General features: G+C 45.2%; 1 protein-coding gene across 4 annotated transcripts in view; it reads right to left on the bottom strand.

The window, feature by feature from the left end:
- Window positions 1–3,857: 3,857 nt before the first annotated feature.
- LOC147633126 (wall-associated receptor kinase-like 20) overlaps window positions 3,858–24,910 on the bottom strand; it is a 33,261-nt gene continuing 12,208 nt past the window's right edge. For 3 of the 4 annotated variants that reach the window (XM_086806137.1, XM_086806139.1, XM_086806138.1), the window contains 9 exons: window positions 16,888–16,976; window positions 16,097–16,240; window positions 15,599–15,885; window positions 6,294–6,345; window positions 6,109–6,197; window positions 5,775–5,920; window positions 5,499–5,643; window positions 4,478–4,624; window positions 3,858–4,394 (listed from right to left, as the gene is read on the bottom strand). In XM_086806137.1, the coding sequence (XP_086662263.1) occupies window positions 4,170–4,394; window positions 4,478–4,624; window positions 5,499–5,643; window positions 5,775–5,920; window positions 6,109–6,197; window positions 6,294–6,345; window positions 15,599–15,885; window positions 16,097–16,240; window positions 16,888–16,976 (1,324 nt within the window). In that variant the 3' untranslated portion in view covers window positions 3,858–4,169. Of the gene's footprint in view, window positions 4,395–4,477; window positions 4,625–5,498; window positions 5,644–5,774; window positions 5,921–6,108; window positions 6,198–6,293; window positions 6,346–15,598; window positions 15,886–16,096; window positions 16,241–16,887; window positions 16,977–24,910 lie in introns of those variants that run through there. The other variant, XR_015267084.1, reaches the window with a different exon arrangement.

Raw genomic sequence — 24,910 nt, 5'->3', positions numbered from 1 at the left:
GGGAAATTTTTAAATGATCAAATATTTTGTTTTTTTCTCAAAAGCACGCGCATTTTATCTCTAAAAATACTATTTTTCCCTACAATATTATGTTTTAGATACATAAACCTATATATAGACACATATACTTATACATATATACATGTATTTAAAAATATAAATACAAACATCGACATAATTTAATTAATTTTGAATAAATTTTAATGTGCGGAGATGGGTGATAAGTTGTGGTCACTTTTAAATATATAGATAGATATATCATACACACATCTAAACACACACACACACACACACACACACAAACATATATATGTATATATATATACATACATATGTATGTATGTATATATAAATGTAAATAAAAACACACACACATATACATATATGTTTTCTATTTAATTTATATTTTATTAAAAGATACTTTTTATTCTCTTTCTCTCTCTTTTCACCCTCCCTCATTACATCTCTCTCTCTCTCTCTCTCTAGGTCTGCCCCATCTCACTCTCTCTCTCAAGCACATTCTACACATAGATGCAGATGTACACACATGCATGCATATACTCTCTCTCTCTCTCTCTCTCTCTCTCACACACACACACACACACACACACACACACACACACATGTACACACCGCACATACACTAATCTAAACGCACTCTTCCTCCCACACAAACTATCTCCTACGTAGAAATTATCTGTCGTCTCTCTCTCTCTCTCTCTCTCTCTCTCTCACACACACACACACACACACACACACACATGTACACACCGCACATACACTAATGAAAACACACACTATCTCCTCCCACACAAACTATCTCTTACATAGAAATTCTCAGCCTCTCTCTCTCTCTCTCACACACACACACACACACACACACACTCTCTCTCTCTCTCTTCACGCACACTCTCTCACATAGAAACTCTCATGCACACACACACACTCTCTCTCTCTCTCTCTTCACGCACTCTCTCTCTCTCATGCACACACACACATACACTCTCTCTCTTCACGCACACTCTCTCACATAGAAACTCTCTCTCTCTCTCTCTCTCTCTCTCACACACACACACACACACACACACACACACAGTTAAATAGATTTACACATATATAATTTTAATTAATTAAATTTTAGATTAAATTTTAATGGTAGGGATGAGTGGTGAGATGTACTCACTCTCAAATAAATGCATCTTTCATGTAATCTCTCTCTCTCTCTCTCTCTCTCGCTCTCACACACACACACACACACACATGTACACTATTTATATATACATGCTTACATACCTATAGATACACATACATACATAATATATATATAAGTGTGTGTATCTATAGGTATGTAAGCATGTATACAAAGATTTCATTGAAAGATGTGAGATGAGATCTTCTTAGATTCAAATTCAAAATTGCATTGGAAGATGTGAGATTTGGCTCCTCCTCACGCTTGAAGGAGGAGTGGCCATTTTGAAATAGGCCCCCCTCCTTTGCCCACTTGGAGGGAGGGCCACTCTCCCTTAATCCTGTATAGATTATGGATCCTAAACTTAAACTTTATTTTTACTGATATAATTATTCCTTCGATTATATTTTCCAGAACTATTTAAATAACATCAAGAGGACCTTTCTCATCTCTCTCCCCCTCTCTCGGTAAGTGTCTCTCTCCCCCTCTCTCGGTAAGTGTTTGCATCGCACTTACTGTTTTTTACTTTTTTTAAAAAAAAATTAAATAAAAAAGTCGTCGATCTTCGAACTTAGAATTCTTCTTTTATTAATGGTAACAATTTTTGTAAAATTCGAATTTTGAAAAGAGGCACGGTGTTAAGAAAGGAACAAATTTCAAATATTTCTTAAAATCTGCCTGGGGATCAAGTGTGATGATTAATTTTTCAAAGAATAGCATTTTTTTCTTTTTTTCTTTTTTTTTCCGGGAAAAAGAATAGCATTTTTATAACCCTGCAATACTTATTTTGATAAATGCACAAGCAAGTAGTCCTAACATGTTTTTTTTTTTGTTTTTTTTGTGGGCAGGGTATGTAATTTTTCTGAAAATTGGGTGGTCTTACCCAATAGGTAAATAGCTGCAAGGTTTTTTCTTTTCAAACAAAACATTTTTAATATTCATGGTATGGTATCTGAAGTGCAACAAAAGATCATGCTTTGCTTTGGTTCTTCATTTACACTTAAAATCATTACTTGGTCAAGATCATTAATAATTATATACAGTTTTCAAGTTTGACTATTTCTTTTAAAGGCAATTCCTTTTACAGTGTTTCATGGCATGTTTTTTCATTGCTTCCCATTTGGCTATGAAGTCCATGGTGGGTGGGTGAGAGGTATATCTATTCCATCAGAGCCACCCCCGAGACTTGCACTCGGCTCCGTCCATGCTGCCACCTGAAAGAAGAGATCAGCAAATGAGGGGTCTTCTTGATTATCAAATGACTGGTCCATAGAAGAGATCACCAAGGAGGTTGAAGATCGAATTGCATCTCTTCAACTACAGGCTCTCTTGCAAGCAGGTTTAGGTCTGGCAATGATTCCATGTTGTGTATTTAGAGGCTTCCTTGAAAACATCTTCAATTACTCAGAGTTACTACTTGCTCTAATGTTAGTGCAACGAGATTATGTGAAACCACCTCTGAAACTGCTTGGTCCTGCACTTCATTCAACTTGGAAGTTTCTGTGTCTATTGAGGGCTGTCCCTTCTTGTGAGTTGACACAACTTAAGACACCTTGCCACCCTAGTCTACAGGTATGTTTATTTCAAATGCATCACTATTAGGTCGGCTTCTAAGGATGCACACTTCTTACTCCTGAGCTCACCCTCACAAATCCGGTGGCTAGGATGGTGTGGAGATGAGGGGCTGCCTCTTGCTAGTAGCTTTGTAAAGCCACCCTTACAGAGTTTGATAGAGCAGAACTGATTCGTGTACATGCCATTTATTATTGAGAGTGGGGGTGTCCTTACCCAATAAGTGAAGAGGCAAGGTTGCCATTTTTTTCAATTGCATGACATGTTGAGTGTTAACTTGGGTGCCCTGGAGATGTTGAGGGCTTGGGGGCCACCATGTGTGCCGAGTCATGGCCAAGGTCTCTATGAAACCGTCTGTCCTTGGATCTTGGATCTGAAGAAGAAAACGTGCTCGGCCACTATCTTGTCCCTTGAGAATCAAAGAATTGCTGATATGCTGGAAGCAGAGCAATCCGACATAAGGCGCAAGGAAGCGATAGAGGATTCCGCCGCCGCCTCCTTGATCTCTAAAGAGAAAGAAGTCATTGCTGACCTGGACTCTCAGGATGAAGAGCTTGCTGAGTACATCTGTCAACTAACTAGGGCTGCAGAGAATATCGACAAAGAATGAAGCCTGCTTCAGTTTTTGTTTATTTTGTTCTAGAACTAGAAGTTAAGCTTCTTCAGATAAAAAGCTTTATGCAATCCTTTTTCTTATTTCTTTAATATAATTCCAGTCCTTACAAAAAAAAAAAAAAAAAAAAAACTGTCTGTCCCAGAAGAGGGCATTTGGAAGAGGGTGAAGCAAAAAGTGATGAACAGGTTTGCATCAAATTTGATTGGCTGAGACTGTCTGCATCCTGCAGTCCAGCTAGGATTGTATGCTGGACTGTCTGAAATTGTTGAGTATTGGACTGTGCCAATGCATCTGGATTCTGAATCCCCATTCATACATCTTAGGTGGTGTTTCCACATCCAACTTTGTTTAACGAAGGCCACATTAAAAGTGAGGCAGAAAGAGGAATTGGGAAAATCAAGGCAGAACAATAAAGAACAGTGTGTTAGAATAACCAGGCTGGTTTAGGTCAAAAACTTATATTTTGCTGGAATAGATTGACTAACAATGCACACAATATATTGACACTTTCCACCAACAGTGACACCTGGTCTGCGCTTATCGCACTACTTATGTGGTACTTAATAGAAAGCTCTTTTGGGCAAAATAAACCAAACCTAAAGATATACTGGTCTTATTGTAAGGAGAGCTCAGTATGGATCTCATATTTACAAGCCTTCTCAACAGGTGCAATTACCACCAATCCACTGATACTCTTGTGCAAGAAGATAGAGTCACTCTGTTTAAATAAAAATCTTATCACCTTGAGTGAGGTTATAAAATATGCTGTCTTTAACTGGCAGTGCCCAGACATCAACGGGGCTCAACTTCATTGTCTTTACAACCAAACTCCATCTTAACTTCACTCAGTATGTCTGTACTGGTAGTAACTTCACTCCGTATCTCTGTGCTGGCAGATCCTTGTGATTGGGATTCTTTTTCTATGATGTGAGGGTTCAAGCCTGGAGAGACAGGTAGCATATGTTCGGGGGGAGGGGTCAATTTTGAGAGTATGTGCTCCAAAGTGCTTGCTATAGCCTGCATGAATATTCAGTTCTCAGAAAGGTTGACACTTGCTATAATACCATTGGTGTATTCGAAAATTTTGCAGGTTCACTAACCTGCATTTTTGGTCTATCAGCCCTTTCAAATGATGTACACTGAACTGCTAGCTCTGCCACCTGTGTGTATTCTTTGACGGGATAGTTTGGCCCTATTCGTGGATCGATTATAGCTTGAATGCCTTTCCTTTGAAGCTTTGTTTTGACCTGATACATCATCAGTCAACAAAAACTTAATTTTTAGCTGGTCAGGCAAATTGCAAAATGCAAAATGCAATTATAAATTGAGCTTAGAATGCTTTGCCATGCAAATTACACTTGTATGTTCCGGGTGTGTGTCATTACTATACATGGTTGTTGTTGAAATGAATCTGACGGCCCAATAAGGTTAAGGTGGCTGATAGGCACAGGAGGGGTTTCAGGTTGAATAATCTAGAAGCAGTTTGCTTAGGTTTCCACTAAGTTGGCACCTAAGAAGAAGGGAGTGCTCTGATTCATTTAGAATCCTAGTTGGTTTGCTTTTCACCTAGAGTTGTGTTGCCATTGGCGGATGAATCAAGTTCCATGCAAGAAGCCTTGCTAAGACCTATGCTTTGCAAATCCTTAACTTTGGGGATTGTGGCCTTATGTTACTTATTCATGAGCAGGTTGTGAAGTTTCACATGCCATTGCTTGGCTCAACAAGTAAGGTGAATGAAGACCACGAGTTCTTAAAAACTCAATGACCCCTAGGATGGTTTCGAAAAGATGATGAAAAGAAAACCACGGCTAAGTCTTAAAGTGATAAACCCCAACTCCTTGATATCCCCTTGATGTGCATAGATTTAGAGGCACCTTAATCTTTGAAGGGTTTCACACTTGCCCACCATACCCAAATATCCTTGGGATCCCCTACATGGAGCCCATTGGACACCTAGCATCATGCCACAGTTGTGGCAACATCTAAGTGAGTTTGGGTTTGACTGTGCCGTTCTCCTATTATATTCATGCGAGCTTGACTTGCTTTTCTTCAAACCATGTACTCTCACAAAGAAACTTTCCATGAGGGCAAAACAAAACTTTTGAAAAGAGTGGCAATTACCCATCCCACAAGATTGTAGTCTTCAAGGCGTTTGTGGTCAATGGCAACTTGACCTGTGAGCAACTCAAGCAATACTACACCATATCCATACACATCACTTGCAGTGGTTAAGTGACGCCTTAGGAAGTATTCGGGATCCAAATATCTGCAAGGTGTTAGGCAAGTCCCTTGTTATTTAAGAAAAAGAAAGGCTGAATTAAATCCATTTCCTTCATAAAGGATGCCCTACGTGATGGTCTTCACTTATTATGAATGGTGTACTTTAGGATCGCTTACCCGGCAGTACCTGCTGGTCTTGTTGAAACATGAGTGTCCATCTCAGGGTTGGCCTTGGAAATGCCAAAATCAGAAACCTTGGCAGTCATGTTCTCATCGAGCAAAATATTGCTAGGTTTTACATCTCTGTGTATAACGGGGGGGTCCTGTACATGCACAAATGTACCAAACATCATTTTCAATATATCACACACAAGCGCGTGGGCGCGTACACACGCACACATCAGGGACATTCTAAAAATATGCTTTTATTCTCGATTATGAAGTATTGCATTCTAAACAATTGGGCAGTGAATTTAACTTAGTACAAAATATTTTCAAGAGATTATCTTACAGCAAAAGCATGCAGGTAATCCAATCCTTGAGCAACCGCAACTGCAATCTCAAGCCTTCTGTACCAGTTCAAGGTTGATGCGTTCTTATCTATCATAAAAAAGAAGTAACATGAGAGGATTAATCCATAAATTTACTAGAGGCATGTATATTTTGACATAGAAATACATCATTGTTGATGCTTACCAAAGAGGTGGCGGTGCAAGTTTCCGTTCTTCATGTACTCGTAGACCAGGATCTATCCACATAGACGTTGTACAATTCAATATCTTATGAATGTTTGTATAGTGGGGTTGACAAAAGAGTAACAAGAAGAGTGCACACCATTCACTATGAGCATTAGAGGATATCAACATCATTATCTAAGAATCAATAATGGTTACTCTGGGTACTCTTTTTCCTTGCATGTATTTGAACAAGAGTTGGCCAGTTTTTAGCAAAGGCTGTATTATGTTTTAAAACCAAATCTAGCACTTTGTTGGCCAATGTATTTTTCCTAATAGCAATGATATGTATCACGAGGTACATGTTTGGGTTTGGATACTTATATCACACAGTCGATGTATGATCCTATCTGCTGAAGTCTCCAGTCACCATTAGACAAGGTCAAACAAACACACTGGAGCCTCTTACTGTATTAAAGTGAAAGGCCAAAGGCATTAGGGAGAAGGTCTAGGGGGTGCCCAAGGAATCAATCTCTGCATTAAGATGGAAGACCCAAAAGGGGGATTCAGTCTAGCATAGGGCTAGCCTCTCAGAGGAATTTCTACTAGAGGGTTAAGGAGATACATGAGGACCTGAGGGTGTCAGTCCTCATACATGTGATCTCCTTTTGTAAGTATACACACTTATAAGATGCATATTTAACACCCCTCCTTTAAGTCAAATAAACTGTTACGCCAAGGCTGGGAAGCAAATGAAGGAAGAAGCCTTTGTACTCTATGAACTGTTGATGTGTTCAATTGAAGCAGCAAGCGATCGGAATCAGCTTTTATGGGAAACCTACCTGTGTATTAGGTCTGAAGGATTTAGAGTGTGTTAGCTCATGAGCTCCTCATGGACAACTAGGTATGATATTACTTTCTAAGGATAAGCCTAATTTGAGTTTGCATTCTAACCAATGTGGGCCTTTCTGAACTTGCCAACCAACGCATTCCAACATTGTTAGTAATGGCATTGGGAAGTGTTGGCTGGCAAGTTGGGAGTCTCGTTGAAGTTTGCAACGGTTCCTCTTGGCCGAAAACATGAGAGCAGTATTGTGACTTTGCCAAGTTTTGACAATTATGTTTCCTCAATGAAGTCAAATAAGAAGAACAATCAGTTGTAGGAGTACCACATCGATCATCATGCCGGTGCTGATGATTTTGATGCGGTATTGTGATTTTCACCCTGTGGCAACAGTTCCCACAGAGAACCGTTATGAGCCATTATCTTCAAAGACTCCCCAGAGCTGCCCCAGGGTTCGGACTTACTGGCCCTGACAATGACAATACTTAGGCCCACATCCTACCTTTGAGGTGCCTGGACCCCTCCCCAGCAGCAGGTTCTCCAAAAGAAGCAGACGGAAGTTTTGGCAGGCCACCGGTTCGCTATCATTTTATTCTGTTGCAGTCTAGTAGATGTTAGCATTCATCTCCTGTATGTACCATATTATAGCCTAGGGAGTGAGGGCCTGTGATGTGGGTGTGCCCGCCCTCGGGAGGAGTCCCCATTTTTTTCCTTCTTTTCTGAGTTTTGGTAGGAGTGCTCTCGTGGGGGGGGAGGGGGGGGGGAGGGGGTGTTTTTCTCTCTCTAGTCGGCCTATAGGAGGTGACTGGCCAGGAGGGGCCCATCTTGATGTTGGCCGACCAGGTTATTCTGGTCATGGGCCGACCAGCCTTTGCTTAGTTGTGGGCCCATATAGGGGGCTGTCGGCCTGTCTATACAGGCTGACTGGCTGCCCTCTACACATATATATAGGGGTACTTGCCCCCCCTCCTTGGTTGTACCAGCTATTCAGTGTATATAGCAGAGTTTCACACTTCTCCTCTCTTGCACTTCTGCATTTTTCTGCTCTCAGATTTCTGTCTTTTTTCCGCTACACATTCCGACATGGTATCAGAGCCCAAGGTGGCTTGAAGCTTTGGAGACAGTGAGATCTTGCAGGGCTGCTGTACTTGGTGTTGGTTGGAGAGTGTTTGGGCCACCTTGCATGTCACGTGAAACCCGCACTTGGATGCAACGTAGACATATCTGTACAGAATCTGTACAGAAGGTGCAGGACCTCGGGTGGAAAACTGGTCCCATGTGAGCCCAGTCCGGGACGAGTTAGCCAGGGTTCCACTCGAGTCGTCCGAGGTCAGGTGTGCATTGTCCAGCACATGCGTCCAAGGTCAGGTGTGCATTGTCCTGCAGGCTGCACATGAAATAGTGCCAGTCCGCACTGTGAGTCTCCCTCTGGAATGATGTCAGTGGTTTTGTGTATCTGGTATAACACTGGATGCCAACCCTCTGTGTAGACATGTAGGATTTGCAGGTAGGGATAGGGCCAGCCCATAGGGCTACCCCAAGAACAGTTATGTGGGCATGGGGGAGGTGTCGACCCACCCCCGAAGGGCCAGGAGGGCCTTAGCTGTGCCCACCAGCCATGGGATGGGCTGGAAGGGCTGTCGGCCAGCCCTAGGGCCTCTGGACAGGCAGCCGACAGGGCATCAGGCCCTTAAAAGCCTGTCGGCCAGGTGTGGGGCAGCGCACACAGGCAGCCCATTATCAAAACGCATGCTGGCCAGACAGTCCAGTGTGAATGCGCATGGTTTTCCAGCATTTAATGCTATTTGATGTAGTCGTGAGGCTTTTTTCAGTTAGCCGACTGGAGTAAAACCAGCTGACCAGCAGAAGAGAAGGGTATAAATACCCATTGCATAAATCAGTCCTGATCATCTCATAATTCACAAAGTGCTGGAGCTAACTCAAGGGCCAGGACAGCCAAGAAGAAGCTAACGCAGAGGGTGAAGAATTGAAGGTCAAGGGCAGAGGATCCTCCTCAGCCAAGAAGGTTCAGGTTTAGTCTTTTATTTTCAGATTTGCATCATTCTAATAAAAGCAAATACACCATTCGTGGTGGGGGCCCTACAGAGGGTATTCGGGACTCAATACTGTGTCCTCTTCTCTCTCTCTCTCTCTCTCTCTCTCTCTCTCTCTCTCTCTATTTTTCTGCACATCTACATTCAGTTTTGTGTGTTATTTTCGTCGTGACAAGTGTGCTGATTTCTGAGCATTGAAGTTTCAAGTGTAAAGATTCAGCAAGAAACCATAAATTTTTTCTCGCTCGTGTGGCTGGTTTTTAGACTCCGGGGGACCACCCCTTTTGGAGCGACTCCTATCCCTCGAAGGACGGTTGGTTTTCAGCCTCCGGAAGCCTCTGGAAGTCTTCCATACGCACAGTGGATGGTCAGATTGTGCTCTGGAAAGGGGGTGCATTTTCTTGCTATGTCTTGCTATGGGGAGCTTTGATGACGAGAGAGACCAAGAACCTTGGGACCTAAGTGCTCCAGGCAGCCCAGCTAGGGCATCAGGCATGAGTGTTAAAGAGATGTTCCAAAAGATGATGCGAGCAATCGCAGACCAAAGTACCAAGTTGGAAGAGCAGGAGGCACAAATACTGGAGCGCACCCGTTCTCCAGCGCTGCATTTTCTGTCTCCTCCTCCCTCTCCTTCCATATCCCAAATTCCAAATCCTCTACACAAGGACCCTCTTGAAGAGTCACGACTGCAGTCGAGTTCGATGCTTGAGTTGTAGATGCGTGCATTGGAGATCCGACAACGTGAAGATGAAGCCATGCGACGCGTGTAACATGAGTGATACCTTGTGGCTTTGGACCCAAGACTGACACCAATGGCTTCCTCAAATCATTTTCCCGAGAAAACGAATTTCAATAAGTATAATGGTAAACTCGACCCCACAACTCTTTATTCATGGTTGCATCAATTTGAAGCTTACTTTGCCACAGTTAGAAAGCATGCTACTGACAGGGTGATCTTAGCCAGGTACTTGGAAGGTGAGGCCATTTCTTGGTGGACTCAGTGGGCTCCTGCCCACACCAGATTAGGTATGGCAGCTTATGTTTGGGACAAGTTTGTCCGCGACCCTAAGCAGCGGTTTCTACCGCCCCATTACCTTGAGCGACTCGAAGATGAGTTTAGTGGAGCGCGTCATAACACGCAACTAGTCCTTCAGTTTGCCAATAAAATTTCAAACTTATGTTTGCAATTAGGCTTATCTGATACGGACAAGAAAGGGTAATTCCTGTATGGCCTAGACACGCAAATCCAATGGGAGGTGTGTATGTTTAGGCCAGCCACCTTCAAAGACGCACTCTCGCTTGCGTAGAGTACTGAAATGAAGCACAATGGTGGCAAGCCCAAGACTTCCTAGCCGGCTACTCCCAAGGTTACCACCTCGGGGGGAAAAGGCCAGAACCAGATGGGGTCTTCCCCAGGATAGAGCACGGGAGCCTCTGGCTCCAAGAACTCGACCAACGCACCCAAGCTTACTCGAGACCAAAAAGCAGAGGCAGGCAAGACCGGTGGCAAGTTGAGTGCTGAGGAGATTGCTTAGTACAAGGAGGGTAGGTGTTTCTTTTGTCATACAAAAGGACACATTTCTCGAGAGTGTCCTAAGAAGACTACCGCTCCGAAGACCGCCACCTCAGCCTCCACGGCTTTAGTGGTGAGCCCAGCTCCCACACAGACCCTAGCGGTTGTCCCTAGTTCTTCAAATCCCAATGCTTTGGTTGAAGCAATCATTAGCCGGAGCTCGAAGATAAGCAGAAGGGCGCCCATGACTAGGAGTATGAGCATAACGAATTGCTCAAGACCTTTGGCTACATAGGTGGCCAGAGAGTTTTGTCTTGTTTGACAGTGGCAACACGGAGGACGTGGTTACGGAACAGACCGCTCGGCGTGCCCGTTTCATCTTGACTTCGGTGGACAAGCAGGTTGAGGGTTTTAGCATAGGCATGACAATGAGCGTCAAGTATGAAGCTCTAGGTGCTAAGTTAGTTATTCAGGGCATAGAGTTTGTACGTGATTTTATGGTTGCCCCTCTTGTAGGAGCAGACATAATATTGGGCATTAAGTGGTTTCACAAGTTCCTTCCTGATGTCAAGTGGGACAAGCACACTTTCCAGATTAGTGGAAATGTGTCAAATGCCTCAGTGACCATTAAGTGTGAGCTAGGAATTCCGAACTTTCCGCTCATAAGCCACTTGTAGGCTAAACGAGTGATCAGGAAAGGCGCACATTGTGCGATGATATACATCCAGACTGCCCAGCCGGTGGCCAGTGCTTCCGAGAAGTATTTGGCTCTCCATGAAAAATTCCAGAAGATATTTCTTCGGGATAATCTCCCTCCCCAGCTTCCCCCATCTAGACCGGAGGACCACAAGATCGATCTCCTCCCAGGCTCGGAACCCCCGAGCAAGTTTCCATATCGCCTTTCCAAGGCAATGGAATCAGAGTTGGACCGCCAACTCCAAGAATTGTCGCAATCTGGCTTCATCCGCTCCAACGTGTCGCCATTTGCAGCATCGATCCTGTCTGTCAAGAAAAAAGATGGCTTCTCGTTTGTGTGTCGATTATTGTGCACTCAATAAGCTGACTATCAAGAGTAGATTCCTGATGCCTCGAATAGATTATATTCTCGAGAGGCTGAATGGGGCTAAGGTGTTCTCGAAACTCGATTTAAAGAGTGGATACCATCGTGGAGGGGGACATCCCCACGACACTTTCCGTACGGAATGGGCCCACTATGAATTTGTGGTCATGCCTTTTAGCTTGACGAAAGCCCTAGCCACATTCAACCGCATGATGATGCGTGTGTTCCGGGAATTGATTGGAAAGTGTGTTCATATTTCTGGACGACATACTAGTATTTTTAGCTACGGTTGAGCAGCATGACATTGATGTGGAGGCCGTGTTTGGAAGACCATTCTAGTCGCTATTGACCAAGACCTCGTCTTCAGTACCCGAAGCAAATAGATTGACGGAGTCTTACCAAGAGATTTTGGAGTCAGTAAAAGACAGGTTGGCTAAAGCGCAGGAGGCCTACACTCGATAGGCCAACAAAGATCGAAGGGATATGAAGTTTTCAGAAGGTGATTGGGTGTATCTTCGGAGTATGAAGCAAAGGTTGAGATAGGTGGGCAAGCGATGCCCAAAGTTTTCATTCAGTTTCCCATCCAGAGAAAGATTAATGAGGTTTCAATGAAGTTGAAGCTAACTCCGAGTTGGACTATGCACGATGTGTTCCATGTTAGTTGGTTAAAACCATATGTAGGTCCGAACCCTTTAGAAGTTAAAGACGAGACAAAACCAGATATCATTGATGAAGCTGAAGTTATGGTTCCAGAAAAGATCCTTTTGCACCGCTTCAAGCATGGCTCAGGCCGAAGGCAAAGACAGTTCCTTACAAAGTTTCAGGACCGAGGGACCCATGAAGCGGTTTGACTTGACAAAGTTTTTCGACGACTATCCGACGTTATTGACGGATTATTTGGAGCTTTTGTCAAGTTAAGCAAAAGGGGATGTCACATGCATCCCGCACTTGGATGCCACATAGACATATCTGTACAGAAGGTGCAGGACCTGGGGTGGAAAACTGGTCCCATGTGAGTCCAGTCTGGGACGAGTCAGCCAGGGTTCCACTCTAGTCGTCCGAGGTCAGGTGTGCATTGTCCTGCACATGCGTCCAAGGTTAGGTGTGCATTGTCCTGTAGGCTGCACATGAAACAGTGCCAGTCCGCACTGTGAGTCTCCCTCTGGAATGATGTTAGTGGTTCTGTGTATCTGGTATAACACTGGATGCCAAACCTCTGTGTAGACATGTAGGATTTGCATGTAGGGATAGGGCCACCCATAGGGCTACCCCAAGAACACTTATGTGGGCATGGGGGAGGTGTAGACCCACCCCCAAAGGGCCCAGGAGGGCCTTAGCTGTGCCCACCAGCCATGGGATGGGCTGGAAGGGCTGTCGGCCAGCCCTAGGGCCTTTGGACGGGAATAACTATGGCATTTGGAAGGTGATGATGGAGTCTGTTTTGGAATCTTATGATTTGGCTGACTTCGTTTTGAAGGCCAGATCGGGAGGAGGAGGCCTCTTCACTATCAGTCAAAGAGCGGGAGGCCTAGGCACAGTTGTGAGATCGTGTCAATGCCCATGTGCGCTCCTTCGTATTTCTCAATTGCACACCCCAAGTGATTAATCATATCAAACACATGACGTTGGCTCGAGGGATTTGGCAACACTTGGCATCTCTGGACAATCGGGTGTCACCCATGAAGAGAGTTTCCTTGGAAGTGCAGATGCGAGTGATGAATCTTGCAAAGTCTTCGATGATGCGGGAGCACATCAACAAACTCCAAGCTCTTCAGCGGGAGGTTCTTTAGGCTGGGAAGGAGATATCATATGAGGACATGGCCATCACTCTGTTGTCTCATTTGTCCTCTCAGTACTCAGCTTTCTATTCCTCTTTGATCACCAACGAGAGGCTCAACACCATTACTTGGGAGGAGCTTTTGCCTATGATCTTGGACCAAGAGGAGTGGGTTTTTGAACCCTCCATAGTACGAAGGATCTTGGACTATTTTATGACACTGGTTGGAGTGACCTTGATTGGGAAGGAGATCCAAACACGAGGAGATCGAAGGAGCGAGTCAGAGGGATCGAAGGAGCGAGTCAGTCTGGTTGGAGTGACTTTGATTGGGAAGGAGATCCAAACACGAGGAGATCTACTTCAGGATAGGGCTTTACCCTTGGCTTGGGAGCAATTTCTTCGAGCGGCAAGCAGCAACCAACTGTTGTTTGGTCTTCCATTAAGGTAGAGTATCGGGCTGCTTGTGATGCTGCTTGTGAGGTGGTGGTGTGGCTGAGGAGGTTACTTGGCGAGATTGGGTTTTAGCAGAAGGAGCCCCACGGTCATCTAGTGCGACAACTAGAGCTGTATAGCTATTGCTCGGAAACTGGTCTTCCATGTTCGGACCAAGCATATAGAGATACAATATCACTTTGTTTGAGAGAAGATTTGGATGGTGACATTTTGCTAGCTTTTTGTTCGATGGAGGATAGTGTGGTGGGACCTCTTCACAAAGCTTGTTCCTCAGCAGATGCTCCAGAGAGCAGAGACACTCAGAGCCCGCAGGAGACAGAGGACACCTGGCTTTCGGACACCACGCCTATACCAGAGAGAGATGACAGAGATCAGAGCTCAATTTCACAGAGAGGGTGCGGAGCGACTGGCTCGCTTCAGAGCAGACCCAGGCATGTTCTTCAGCAGGGAGCTGTGGACACCCCCTTCATTGATGTATACCATTCTATACCATATAGCTTTGCATTCTCCTAGTAGTAGAGCTCCATCACCTCCCCCACTCATTGTACGTATTGCACACCTAGATTCAGCTTTTCAGTTCAGTACTTTTTCATTTTGTTGGGATGACAGAGGATACCCCACACAGGTACACTGATTTGTCTCATAGGCTGAGTTCGGTCTTTTGGAAGACGTTAATAAAATCTTTCTTTCTTTCTTTCTTTCTTTCTTTCTAGCTCAATGGGATTGGTTCCACATCCAGGAGCTGAGAGGGGGTGTTAGCATTCATCTCCTATCTGTACCATATTATAACGTAGGGAGTGAGGACCTATGATGTGCGTGTGCCCGCCCGCAAGAGTCGTCCCCGTTCTTTTCTTTCTTTTCCCAATTTTGGTAGGAGTGCTGTTCGGGGGGGGGGGGGGGGGGGGGGGGGGTTGGAGTGGTGTGTTTTTCTCTCTCTAGTCGGCCTATAGGAGGCGACTGGCCAGGAGGGGCCCGTCTTGATGCTGGCCAATCAGGTTATTCTGGTCGTGGGCCCAGCCGACCAGCCTTTGCTTGGTCATGGGCCCATGTAGGGGGCTGTCGGCCTGTTTATACAGGCCGACTGGCTGCCCTCTCACATATATATATAGGGGCACTTCCCCCCCCCCCACTTGGTTGTACCAACTATTCAATGTATATAGCAGAGTTTCACACCACTTCTCCTCTCTTGCAGTTCTGCATTTTTCTGCCCTCAGATTTCTCTCATTTCCGCTGCACATTCTGACAGTAGAGAGCCTCCACCCTCGACAATAGGTGCCCCCGCCCCTTCCCGCCCGCCCCCCCCCCCTCCGCCCGGGCCCCCGCACGGATGCCCTCTTACCTCCCCTTTCCCCCCTTTTTGGAGGTCAGGAAGTAGGTTGTTTGTTCTACTTTTGTATTAGCAATGTAGCCTTCCTCTTAGAGCGGCCAATGATGGAGGAAACATCCCTGCTGTGTTCCTTTTACTGCTATTGCAGTGTTTTGTATTCTGCCTTCTAGACAGGCTTCTTTTTAACTAATAGAAGGATTTCTTTTTTTGGAAAAAAAGAAGAACAATTAGTCTCTTTTTGTAAACCACAAAATGTTTTATGATGATTGCAATAACAATAGGTAGCTTTGAGACAAAACCTGCTCGTTCCTTTCGTCACAAAATCCCTCCAGTCGAACTAAGTGGCGATGATGAAGCCGGCTGAGCAATGTTATCTCATTCCGAAACTCTTTTGTGCCTTGAAAAGTTAGATCAGAAGCTCTTTTAATTGCAAGAATTTTATTGTCTTCTAGTTGTGCCACATAGACTTTTCCAAAGCCACCTTCTCCAATTTCACAGCTCTTGTTGAATGATTTGGTGGCCTTTGTGATCTCTCTAAAAGTAAACCGTCGGACACCTTGTGGAACCTCCCAATCACCATTTTCATCTAAGAAGCCATACATCACATTAGACTTCAAAAATTAGGTTCGTGAATTTGTGCCATCAACACACTCAGAATTTATAAAAAAAGGGCATCTTGCTAGGCATGCTGCTGCATAATAAATATTTTTTTGTTATTATTCTAAAAATCATAATAACTAGAGTGTGCTTCTTATGTAACACATGCTTATTGGAGGTAAATAGGAGAGTTGAAATACCCCCATTCCTGCGCCTTCTAGTTTTTGAGCCATAAACTGGCTTGAACCACCATGCCAAGCCCAAGATGCCACACAATACCACCACTACTCCAACTACGATGCCAATGATGGCTACTTTAGGAAATGAGGTTCCCTTACTGTTCACTACAAAAGAAAAAGAATCAAAGGATAGTTTAACAGCCTAGTCTTCCAATGTGACTTTTAATCAGATTGCAATCGCATCCATCACGCAGACACATTTGAATCACTAGCATCTATCCCATCCTTTCATTGGAGAGTAGCCTAGTGATTTTCTACCAGGAGACTCGTGATTCTCATGTCTGAGAACACCGGTGCAAGCCAATCAGCTCAAAGCCTCACTAAAGTGTAGCAAAGTTCAGGTTGAACAGTGTCATCATACTAAAGTGTGTTTAATTGGATTTGTGCGTGTCAAGATCTCTTTAATACATACATACATACACACACATATATATATAATCTATGTATGTATTCAAATCTCCATTCTGCGAGCAATGGGACTTGTGTGTGGGTGATAACATGTGTACTTTCTACTTTCAAGCCAAGATCAAAATAAAGTAAAATAAAATCTATGTATGCATGTATGCACGCACGTATGTACATGCATATGTATGCATATACTTGTATTTACAATAAAAAAATAAATTATGTATGAAATAAATACTCCATACTCGAAGATAGTTTCATCTAAAGTAACATGAGAAATCAGCTTCATTATATGGTCAACACATGGATTGCGATGGTATGGCCTTGTTAAAAAGGTAATAGCTCACATTTCTTGAAAAAATCTGCGCAGCTTTGTCCATCAGAGCACTGTTGGCTGTGAGCACGAAGGTCTGAATCAAAGCAATTTCCTTTCCACCTAGAGAGTGACATGCAAGAGAATAGAGGAAACTCTGAGTTCATATTAGTTCAAAAACAGACACTAGAACATTACCACATTTTACTCACAGATAGGAAATTAGCAAGGTAATTGTGGAGTTTTATGTTTAAATTTGAGAACAATTGTTTACAAGAAGCAAACAGCTAGGATTGCTTTCTAAAGTGAGGTCTTCTTTTGCTCTTTCAATTTCAGAAAACATATTATCTCTATTTATTCTCCCCTTGCATGCTGGAACTATGCAAAAATTTTGTTCATTGCTATTGTGAGGTGCATACAGTACTTGCACTTAACCGCCTCTTTCGTATAGTAATATCCATATTTATACTGAATGATCATGACTCTAAGGTCAATGGCAATCCTTGTAGCCCATGGAGAGTCTCTATGTGTGTTTGTGTGTGCGTGTGTGTGTAGAAGAAAGAAAGTAAGTTATATTATCGTCTTCAAAAGACCCCCAATGGGTCTGCACCATCCTCAACCATCCAGAATATCCAGCATAGGGGAGTCTAAATTGTCAAGAGGCTCACCATGTCCACCACTAGTGGGGAAGTTCCCCTATGTCGCTGGAGGATCTCCCCGACGTGGAGCTACCGTGTGGAGGCCTGTGCTGGTGGGCACACTGTCTAGGGTGACTCCAAGGGGTCGAGGTGGGCTGTGGTTCGGTGCAATATGGCGACTGGTCTCCCTGAGTGGGTCTGGGAGCTTAGGTAACTCTCTGAGGCACCGACTGGTGCTGCCATCTTGTGTCTTGAAGAAGCTAGTTATGGTCAGCTGTGAGGTGTCCCGAGGTTGGGATCTGCTCTGTCTGAAGTGTGAGTCTATGTGGTTGCTGAGCTCCATTAAGTAAAGTTCCAAGCATTGCTGGTCAGGGAAGTCCATGATCCTAGACAATGGACCAAATCCCGGCAGAGCACATCGCACACGCATTTGATACCCTTGCTTCTTTGTTAGCACAGATGTTCAACAAATCTTTATGCCACGGTTTCCCATCTTCTTGGTCCACAAATACTATCACCCCCATCCTTGAAGCCAAGGATCCATCAGACCCCGATGATTATAGGGGTCACACACTAGCCAAGCTTTATGGATCTGTGCTAGAGTCAGAGCGTAGCTCCATGGTAGAGATGTATGGGTATAGGTGTAGGTTAAATGGTGCAATCCTCATCTTGGAATAATTTTTTTGGAAGGGTTTTCTACCTTAGTATTGTGCAAAGGTGTTCAGATAAGGTCTAGACTCAGGAGTAAGAAGGCTTCCTTGACCATAGCGGCTGTCACAGAAGATCTCCATCGGGCAGGGGGTACAACAATTGAAGGGAGTGGGAATCTCCATTGCTACAGCAAGGTGAGCTGGTCTACAGAAGGCAACAGCATTCAGTAACAATCATATTGAAGGCGGCTTCTGCCTAATGCACTCCATTGTTGAAGAGCAAGGCGTCAGTTTTCGTTTTGCAAAGAGCACTTACAACATTCTTGTCATGTGCACACACATTTTCGTGAGGTTGATCATGGCGTCTTTGTTGCACCCTTTTCCTAAGAGCTTTCCTTGGTATGCTCCAAATGGCATCCAACCCTCAGGTCTGCCATTCCCTTGGGTTTTTCTAACATTGACCAGCCCATGGGATTTCTACCCTGGCTGTGTTACCCTCCTTGGATCTGTGCACCTTCTTTGGACACCTTCAGCACTTAGCTTTGCTGAGCGTGATGCTCTGATACCAATGTAACATGCACAGAAGCTATGTGTGTCTTCTTCCTAGGACACCTTCAGCGCTTAGCTTCACTAAGCAAGTGAATACGAATCTTGACACAAGACACCAACAAAGACAGAGAGAAGAGAAAGAGATAGCTGTATTTTCAGTATATTATATAGTACAAAAAGTGTCAATATGATTGTACGCATCTGTGGCCTTTGGCCAAAAGGTAAATCTAAGACCTATAAAGCCCTCACTCTTGACTTGGCCGAAACGGGGGTCAGATGACCTACAATCTAGCAAGTACAAGCCCAAGCATCTTTGATCTCTATACATGAGAGGGGACCAAAACCATCATGGAAGAGGGAATGGAATCTCCCGAGTAGACTGGGCATTTGCACAAGTACTGCTTCTCTATCTCAATCTCCCTAGTTGCGCATAACTTGCACATCTGTGCCTCCCTTGGAATGCCCTCAACTCTCTTAGACTCAATCCAAAGGAGTTGTAAGGATACCCTCAGCTGGCCAATGACAGTTGTCATGGCATGCGATGTGTGTGTGTGGAGTTATCAAGGTGTCTTAATGAAGCCATCCTTTGAAACCCTCAAGAAATTCTTTTTCTAAAAGTGTAGTTGAGAGAGAGAGAGAGAGAGAGTAATGTTAATGTCTACAAAAGACCCCAAGGGTCTATCCCGCACCCCCCCCCCCCCCCCCCCCCCCCCCCCCCCGCGCGGGTGTGGCTGGGTGTGTTTACTTGGCATGATATTCTCTCGGCAGTTCATGGCACAGATGAGAGTTGTGCTATGCTCACTTTTTCGATTGGACCACATGGCACATTAGAGAGATTAGAGCCCCCTTTGGATGACTTCAGTGGATGCACCTTATAGAGGGTCAGGGTGATCGGATTTCAGGCACATGAGTGGCAAGGTGGTCAAGGAGAGACTCTGGCATCTATGGATTTCGGAGAACCGGCCCCTCACATGCCTCCAGTGGGACCCGGGGGAGTGAACTTGGTGCGATCCAGCTGATAGAGAGGAGATGATGGGCACCCTATTCTTCGCATGCATTGCACGGCTAAGCAACAGGATCCAAATGCCCGGTGTCAAGGGCACCCCGGCAGTAGCATCAGCACACTAGCAATCATAGGGCCTCTCACAATGTTTTCTCTCCGATTTTTGGAAGAGGCTCTGGGATAGTTTTCGGCCTCGAAAGATCACCCTCTTTCTTTTGTTGTTGGCTCACAGGAGTTTGGCTGTTGGCATGTGGTTGGCCATAGGGGGTCGACCAGTAGCTTGTCCGAGGTGCGGTCACCCTCAGGAGTCTTAGAGACATTGTCTTTGGGATTGCCCGAAGGCTCAGCAGGTTTGGTAGCGGATTCTGCTCATCTTCACGATGGACAGGACCTCAACCCATATCATTTCATTGGGCACTGTCGCTTGGGCCATTGAGGCTAAGCTTGTCATGGCTTATGAGGAGGAAGGTGGGGGGCTAGCCCTCCAGGTCTCTCACCTTTGTGTTTCAACAGTACCAGCCCCAGCCCCACCTACTGATCATTGGACTCTGGGTTCGTGCCAGAGATGGGAGATTTGTAGAACATTGCTGCCTGGTACATTTGGAGAGCTAGATGCAGCGAAGCCATTGAAGGCACCCACACTCCGCTTGTGGAGTCCATCGGGAGCATTTGGCTTGACATCATTCATACCCTCCGCGGCCAGTGGGGGAAGTTGCAGGGTGGCTTGACTGCATGCGGAAGAGGCAGGGTGCATTCTTGAGGCTTTGGCGGCCTGGACCTTTTCTCACAGATAGAGATGGTGAGTCCACTTGGCACTACAGACCACTTGTGTGGTTATTCCCTCCCCCTTCCCCTCTATGAGGTAGCATTCTCCTCATAGAGCGGCCAGCCAAGGAGAAGTGCATCTTTCTCCACCCCTTGATTCTTGGATCCTCACCCCGTACATGGAGGCGAGTTTGTATCTAGCCCTTTGCGGTTATACTTAGCCCTTCGTGGCTGTTTTTTGTTAACTAATAAAAGGATCTTTTTCTCGGAGGGAAAAAAAAAAAGACCCCAAGGGTCTATGAGACCATGAGAGAGAGAGAGAGAGAGAGAGAGAGAGAAAGAGAGATTTTTCAGGGGGAAGAGGCCGACGGTTTGGGAGGGGGGGCATGGCCTATGGGACTAAAAATGATACATGTTGAGTAGTAGTACTTTGACAAGAGATGCATTCTACCATCAAAAAAGGAAAATAAATTCTAGTATCACTAGAAGTTCCATCTTCAATGAGGGTGACAAGGGTTCTCAAAAGGGGGCCTTGTTTCCTAGGTCTCAGGTCTCTGACATGAAGTGCAGGTCACCCGGGGGTGCTTGGAGGCAACTACACATTTGAATGGTGTCATATGGTCATGGTTATTCTAGTCATGCTTTATCCTTATCCTTGTTAATATATCTTGGCCCACAAACAAGGCTTATTCCATGGAATGCTATGATGAATCAAAAGACATCGTGTTATTTTTTTTTTCTAGGAAAAAGATCTTCCTGTTAGTTAATGAAAAAACAGCCACAAAGGGCTAGATGCAACCACGAAGGGCTAAATACAAACTTGCCTCATATAAGGGCGGGAATCAGATCAAATGATCATAAGGGGAAGACACACTTCTCTGGCCATTCTGTGAGGAGAAGGCTATCTCATACGGGGGGCAGGGGGAACAACCACAAGTGGTCTGTAATGCCAAGTGGCGTCACCACCTCTATCTGTGAGAAATGGGTTAGGCCTCCAAAGCCTCAAGAAAGCTTCCCGCCGCTTCTGCATGTGGTCTGAACCTCCCTGTAGCTTCCCCTAGTGACCACAAAGGGTGTGAATGATATTGAGCCATATGCTCCTGGTGGACTCAGCCAATGGAGTGTGGGTACCCTCGATGGCCTTGCTGCATCTAGCTTGCCAAATGTGCCAGGCTACTATGCTACTGCAAATCTCCCATATGTGGCATGAGCCTGGTCTCACCAGTAGTCTGTAGGTGGGGCTGTGATTGGTACTGCCGAAATATGATGGTGGTGAGAGACTTGAAGGGCTAGCCCTCTAAAACTGGCCTCTGGTAGAAACCAAAGTGTGGCAGACTAGCAGTCACCTATCCAATTGTAGTCCAGACAATTAACAAATAAACAAGAGCTAGAATGCTCCAAAACAAAAAGGAATTAGCATAGAGGATACACATACAGATCTGTGTCCACTAAAGCAACACACTACTGTCTCCTCTAATCAACCAAGACAATGCAACAGAGAAGCCTTGAGCACGCATCTGGCTGTTCCATGATCATAGCTTCAAACTCATCCAAAGTACAAATCCACCATCTAACTCTGTTTCCACCCTTCAAACTGCCACACCCCTCCTCTCACAAAGGGCCAGAAGAAACAACTCTGAAGCAGTCGTAAGCCAGTGGAAAGAGAGAAAGATATTCAGCAGATTCACTGCTGTCCCTCTGTCCAATCCTCCTCAAAAACACCAGCCCTGAGAGTATAGAGTATGCTGTCCTGAAAGTGCCACCCGCCTTTGCCCTCTGTACAGTTCTGCACCAGTCGGCCTGCACAGCCTGTACCTGTCTGCGCCAGTTGACCTACAGCCGCTTGCGTCAGAAAACCTGCAACAGCCTGTACTTGTCCGTACTAGTCGCCATGCAGCCGCCTGCGTCAGAAAAACTGCAACAGTCGCCTGAATGAAGCGCTGCCTGTACCAGCCTGTACCTGTAGCACATTTACCCGCCTGTACCTGTTCGTACCAGTCTGTACCTACAGCTGCTGTACTGTACGGCTCCCCTTCAGGCGACCTGTACATCCTCCTCTCCACGCAGCCAGCCGACTCCCTTTTTCCAAAAGCAAGAGAGAGATGGAGAGGGAGACGTGTACTCTAAAAGTGGAGTAGCCACCCCTCCATAATTATCCTAGTGGCCCTTAAAGTTTTTAAAACTTTCTAAGGGCCACCCAAGGTTATAAACCTTATAAAGTTTAATCCCTTGGTCCCCCTTCACACTTGGGGTTGTCCACACCTGTTACCTTTTTGTCCGGACACCCAAGTATGAATCTTTAAAAATTTATCTTACTCACCGACCACCATGCCCACACTTGTGCTATTCCAATTTCACAGGGTCATGACATACCCCCCTCTTGAAAAATGGCAAGTGTCCTCGATTGCAATCTGGTGATACAGCAAGACATCCAAAGTGAAAAGTACAATATGGCAAGATCAGCATCCTAATCTCTCTAAGCCATGCATATGTAGCAACATTCACTACAAACCAATGGTGTAGTAATAGTCCAAGTTGTATACCACTGTGAACCATACACAACCACAACATCCAATGTGACTAGTACACATATGTCATAGAAGTCCCATAAACAGATGTACTATCAGCCATCAGTACCTTCGGGTGAGACAAAAGCTGCACCAAGCGACCTCTAGATGTCATTTGAGCCTATCTGTATCAAGGGAGTGGAGGTGCTACCCCCCTCTTGAGCATCAAGCAATGCTCCAGACCCATGCTCTGCTGAACCTGAATGAGCCGTAACAAGAGTCGGCTCCAACTCAAAGGCATCGAGATAAAGCTGCAAAACCTGAGGTGAATCTGCTAAGTCACCCTCCTCCATCCACTTCGCATGAACTTCATAAGATAGCGACGGGAAACTTTACCTCGTACCTTTCTTTCCTTATGTACCAGTATCTGCTCTGGAATAAGAATCTCATCAAGTTCCTCGACCTCCGGCTGAGTCTCATCTGATACATCCTCAGGCACATCCCCACGGAAAGGTCTAAGTAGACTCACATGAAATGCATTGTGAATCCTCGAGTGATCTGATAGCTTCAAACGATAGGCCACCTCACCAATCTTTTTCAATACCTGAAAAGGTCCATAATAGCGCATGCTCAACTTAGGGAATAAGCGCTCTTTACCCTTCATCTTTTTGAGCCTAGCTTTCTCAAATCACAAAAGAACCCAATCACCCAATGCAAACTCTAATGCACGTCTGTGACGGTCTGCTGCTTTCTTTTGCTTTTGCTGAGTTTTCTGGAGTGTCAACTTAACTCTCCGATAAGCTTCATCCATGTTCTCCACATCTAGTCAGCCTCAAAGATCTTATCCTTTGTGTGCAAAATAGGTGGTACCTTCTTCCCTCCGTCCACAATCTCAAAAGGCGCTTTGCCCGTCAAGGTATGGACGGTGTTGTTATAAGCAAACTCCACCAAAGGAAGATACTTTTCCCATTGTTGCTTGTGCTCTGACACATACCACTTAAGAAGATCTAACACTGTAGAATTAGCCTCTTCCGATTGACCATCTGTTTGTGGATGAAACGAAGATGAAAACTTGAGAGTTGTACCCATGTTGTCAAACAACCCTCTCCAAAATAAACTCGTCATCCGTGGATCACGGTCACTAATGATAGACGAAGGCAGGCCATGATACTTGAAGATGTTCGCCATGAACAACTTCACCATATGATCAACTTTGATCGTCTTGCGCACGGGAATGAAATGAGCCTGCTTACTGAACCTGCATATGATAGTCCAAATGCCATCATTCCCTGTTTGTGTCCTCAGAAGATCAAATATAAAATCCATGGCAATGCTCTCCCATGGTCTATCTGGAATAGGTAAAGGCTGAAGTAACCTTGGTGTCTTAACTTCACCTTTTGACATACGATGCATTGCCTAACAAAAGCATCAACATATCTTCTCAAGGTCGGCCACTGCCTTTATCGTGGCGTCAATACCTCTATGACTTGCATACGGTGGAGCATGACTTTCAATCATAACCTTGAGTCGTAACTGCCTAGTAACACAGTCTACCATGCATCGACAAAAAGCCATCCCTGAGAGTATAATGATCATGCCGCTGAGACCCTCTGCTCCGCTGCCGGAGAGCCTACCTCTCTCTCTACCCCCTGATGAGGATCTGAACGGGATTAGGGGGTTGGGGGGGGGGGGGGGGGGGGGGGGGGGGGGGAACTGCTGGTGGCGGTCTCCTGGACTGGCATCGAGAGCAAGCTCTAGCTAGACGGCCCATTTTCTTGCAAATGAAACATTGGCTTGGAAGGCCTAAATACTCCACTCACTGAAGGATGGGATTTCCACGAAGGCATGGGATAGATATAACGTGTGGCACTGAATCCGGCGAGGCAACACAGATGCGAAGGGATGGAATCCTAGTTGCTCGTGCAAGGGCTGAGGCACTTGTGGG

Source organism: Cibotium barometz, chromosome 12, assembly GCF_041138505.1.
Source record: "Cibotium barometz isolate CiBa-2024 chromosome 12, ASM4113850v1, whole genome shotgun sequence".
Classification (NCBI taxonomy): domain Eukaryota; kingdom Viridiplantae; phylum Streptophyta; class Polypodiopsida; order Cyatheales; family Cibotiaceae; genus Cibotium; species Cibotium barometz.
Note: the sequence above shows the minus strand (reverse complement) of the source record. Positions and strands in the feature narration are given on the sequence as shown.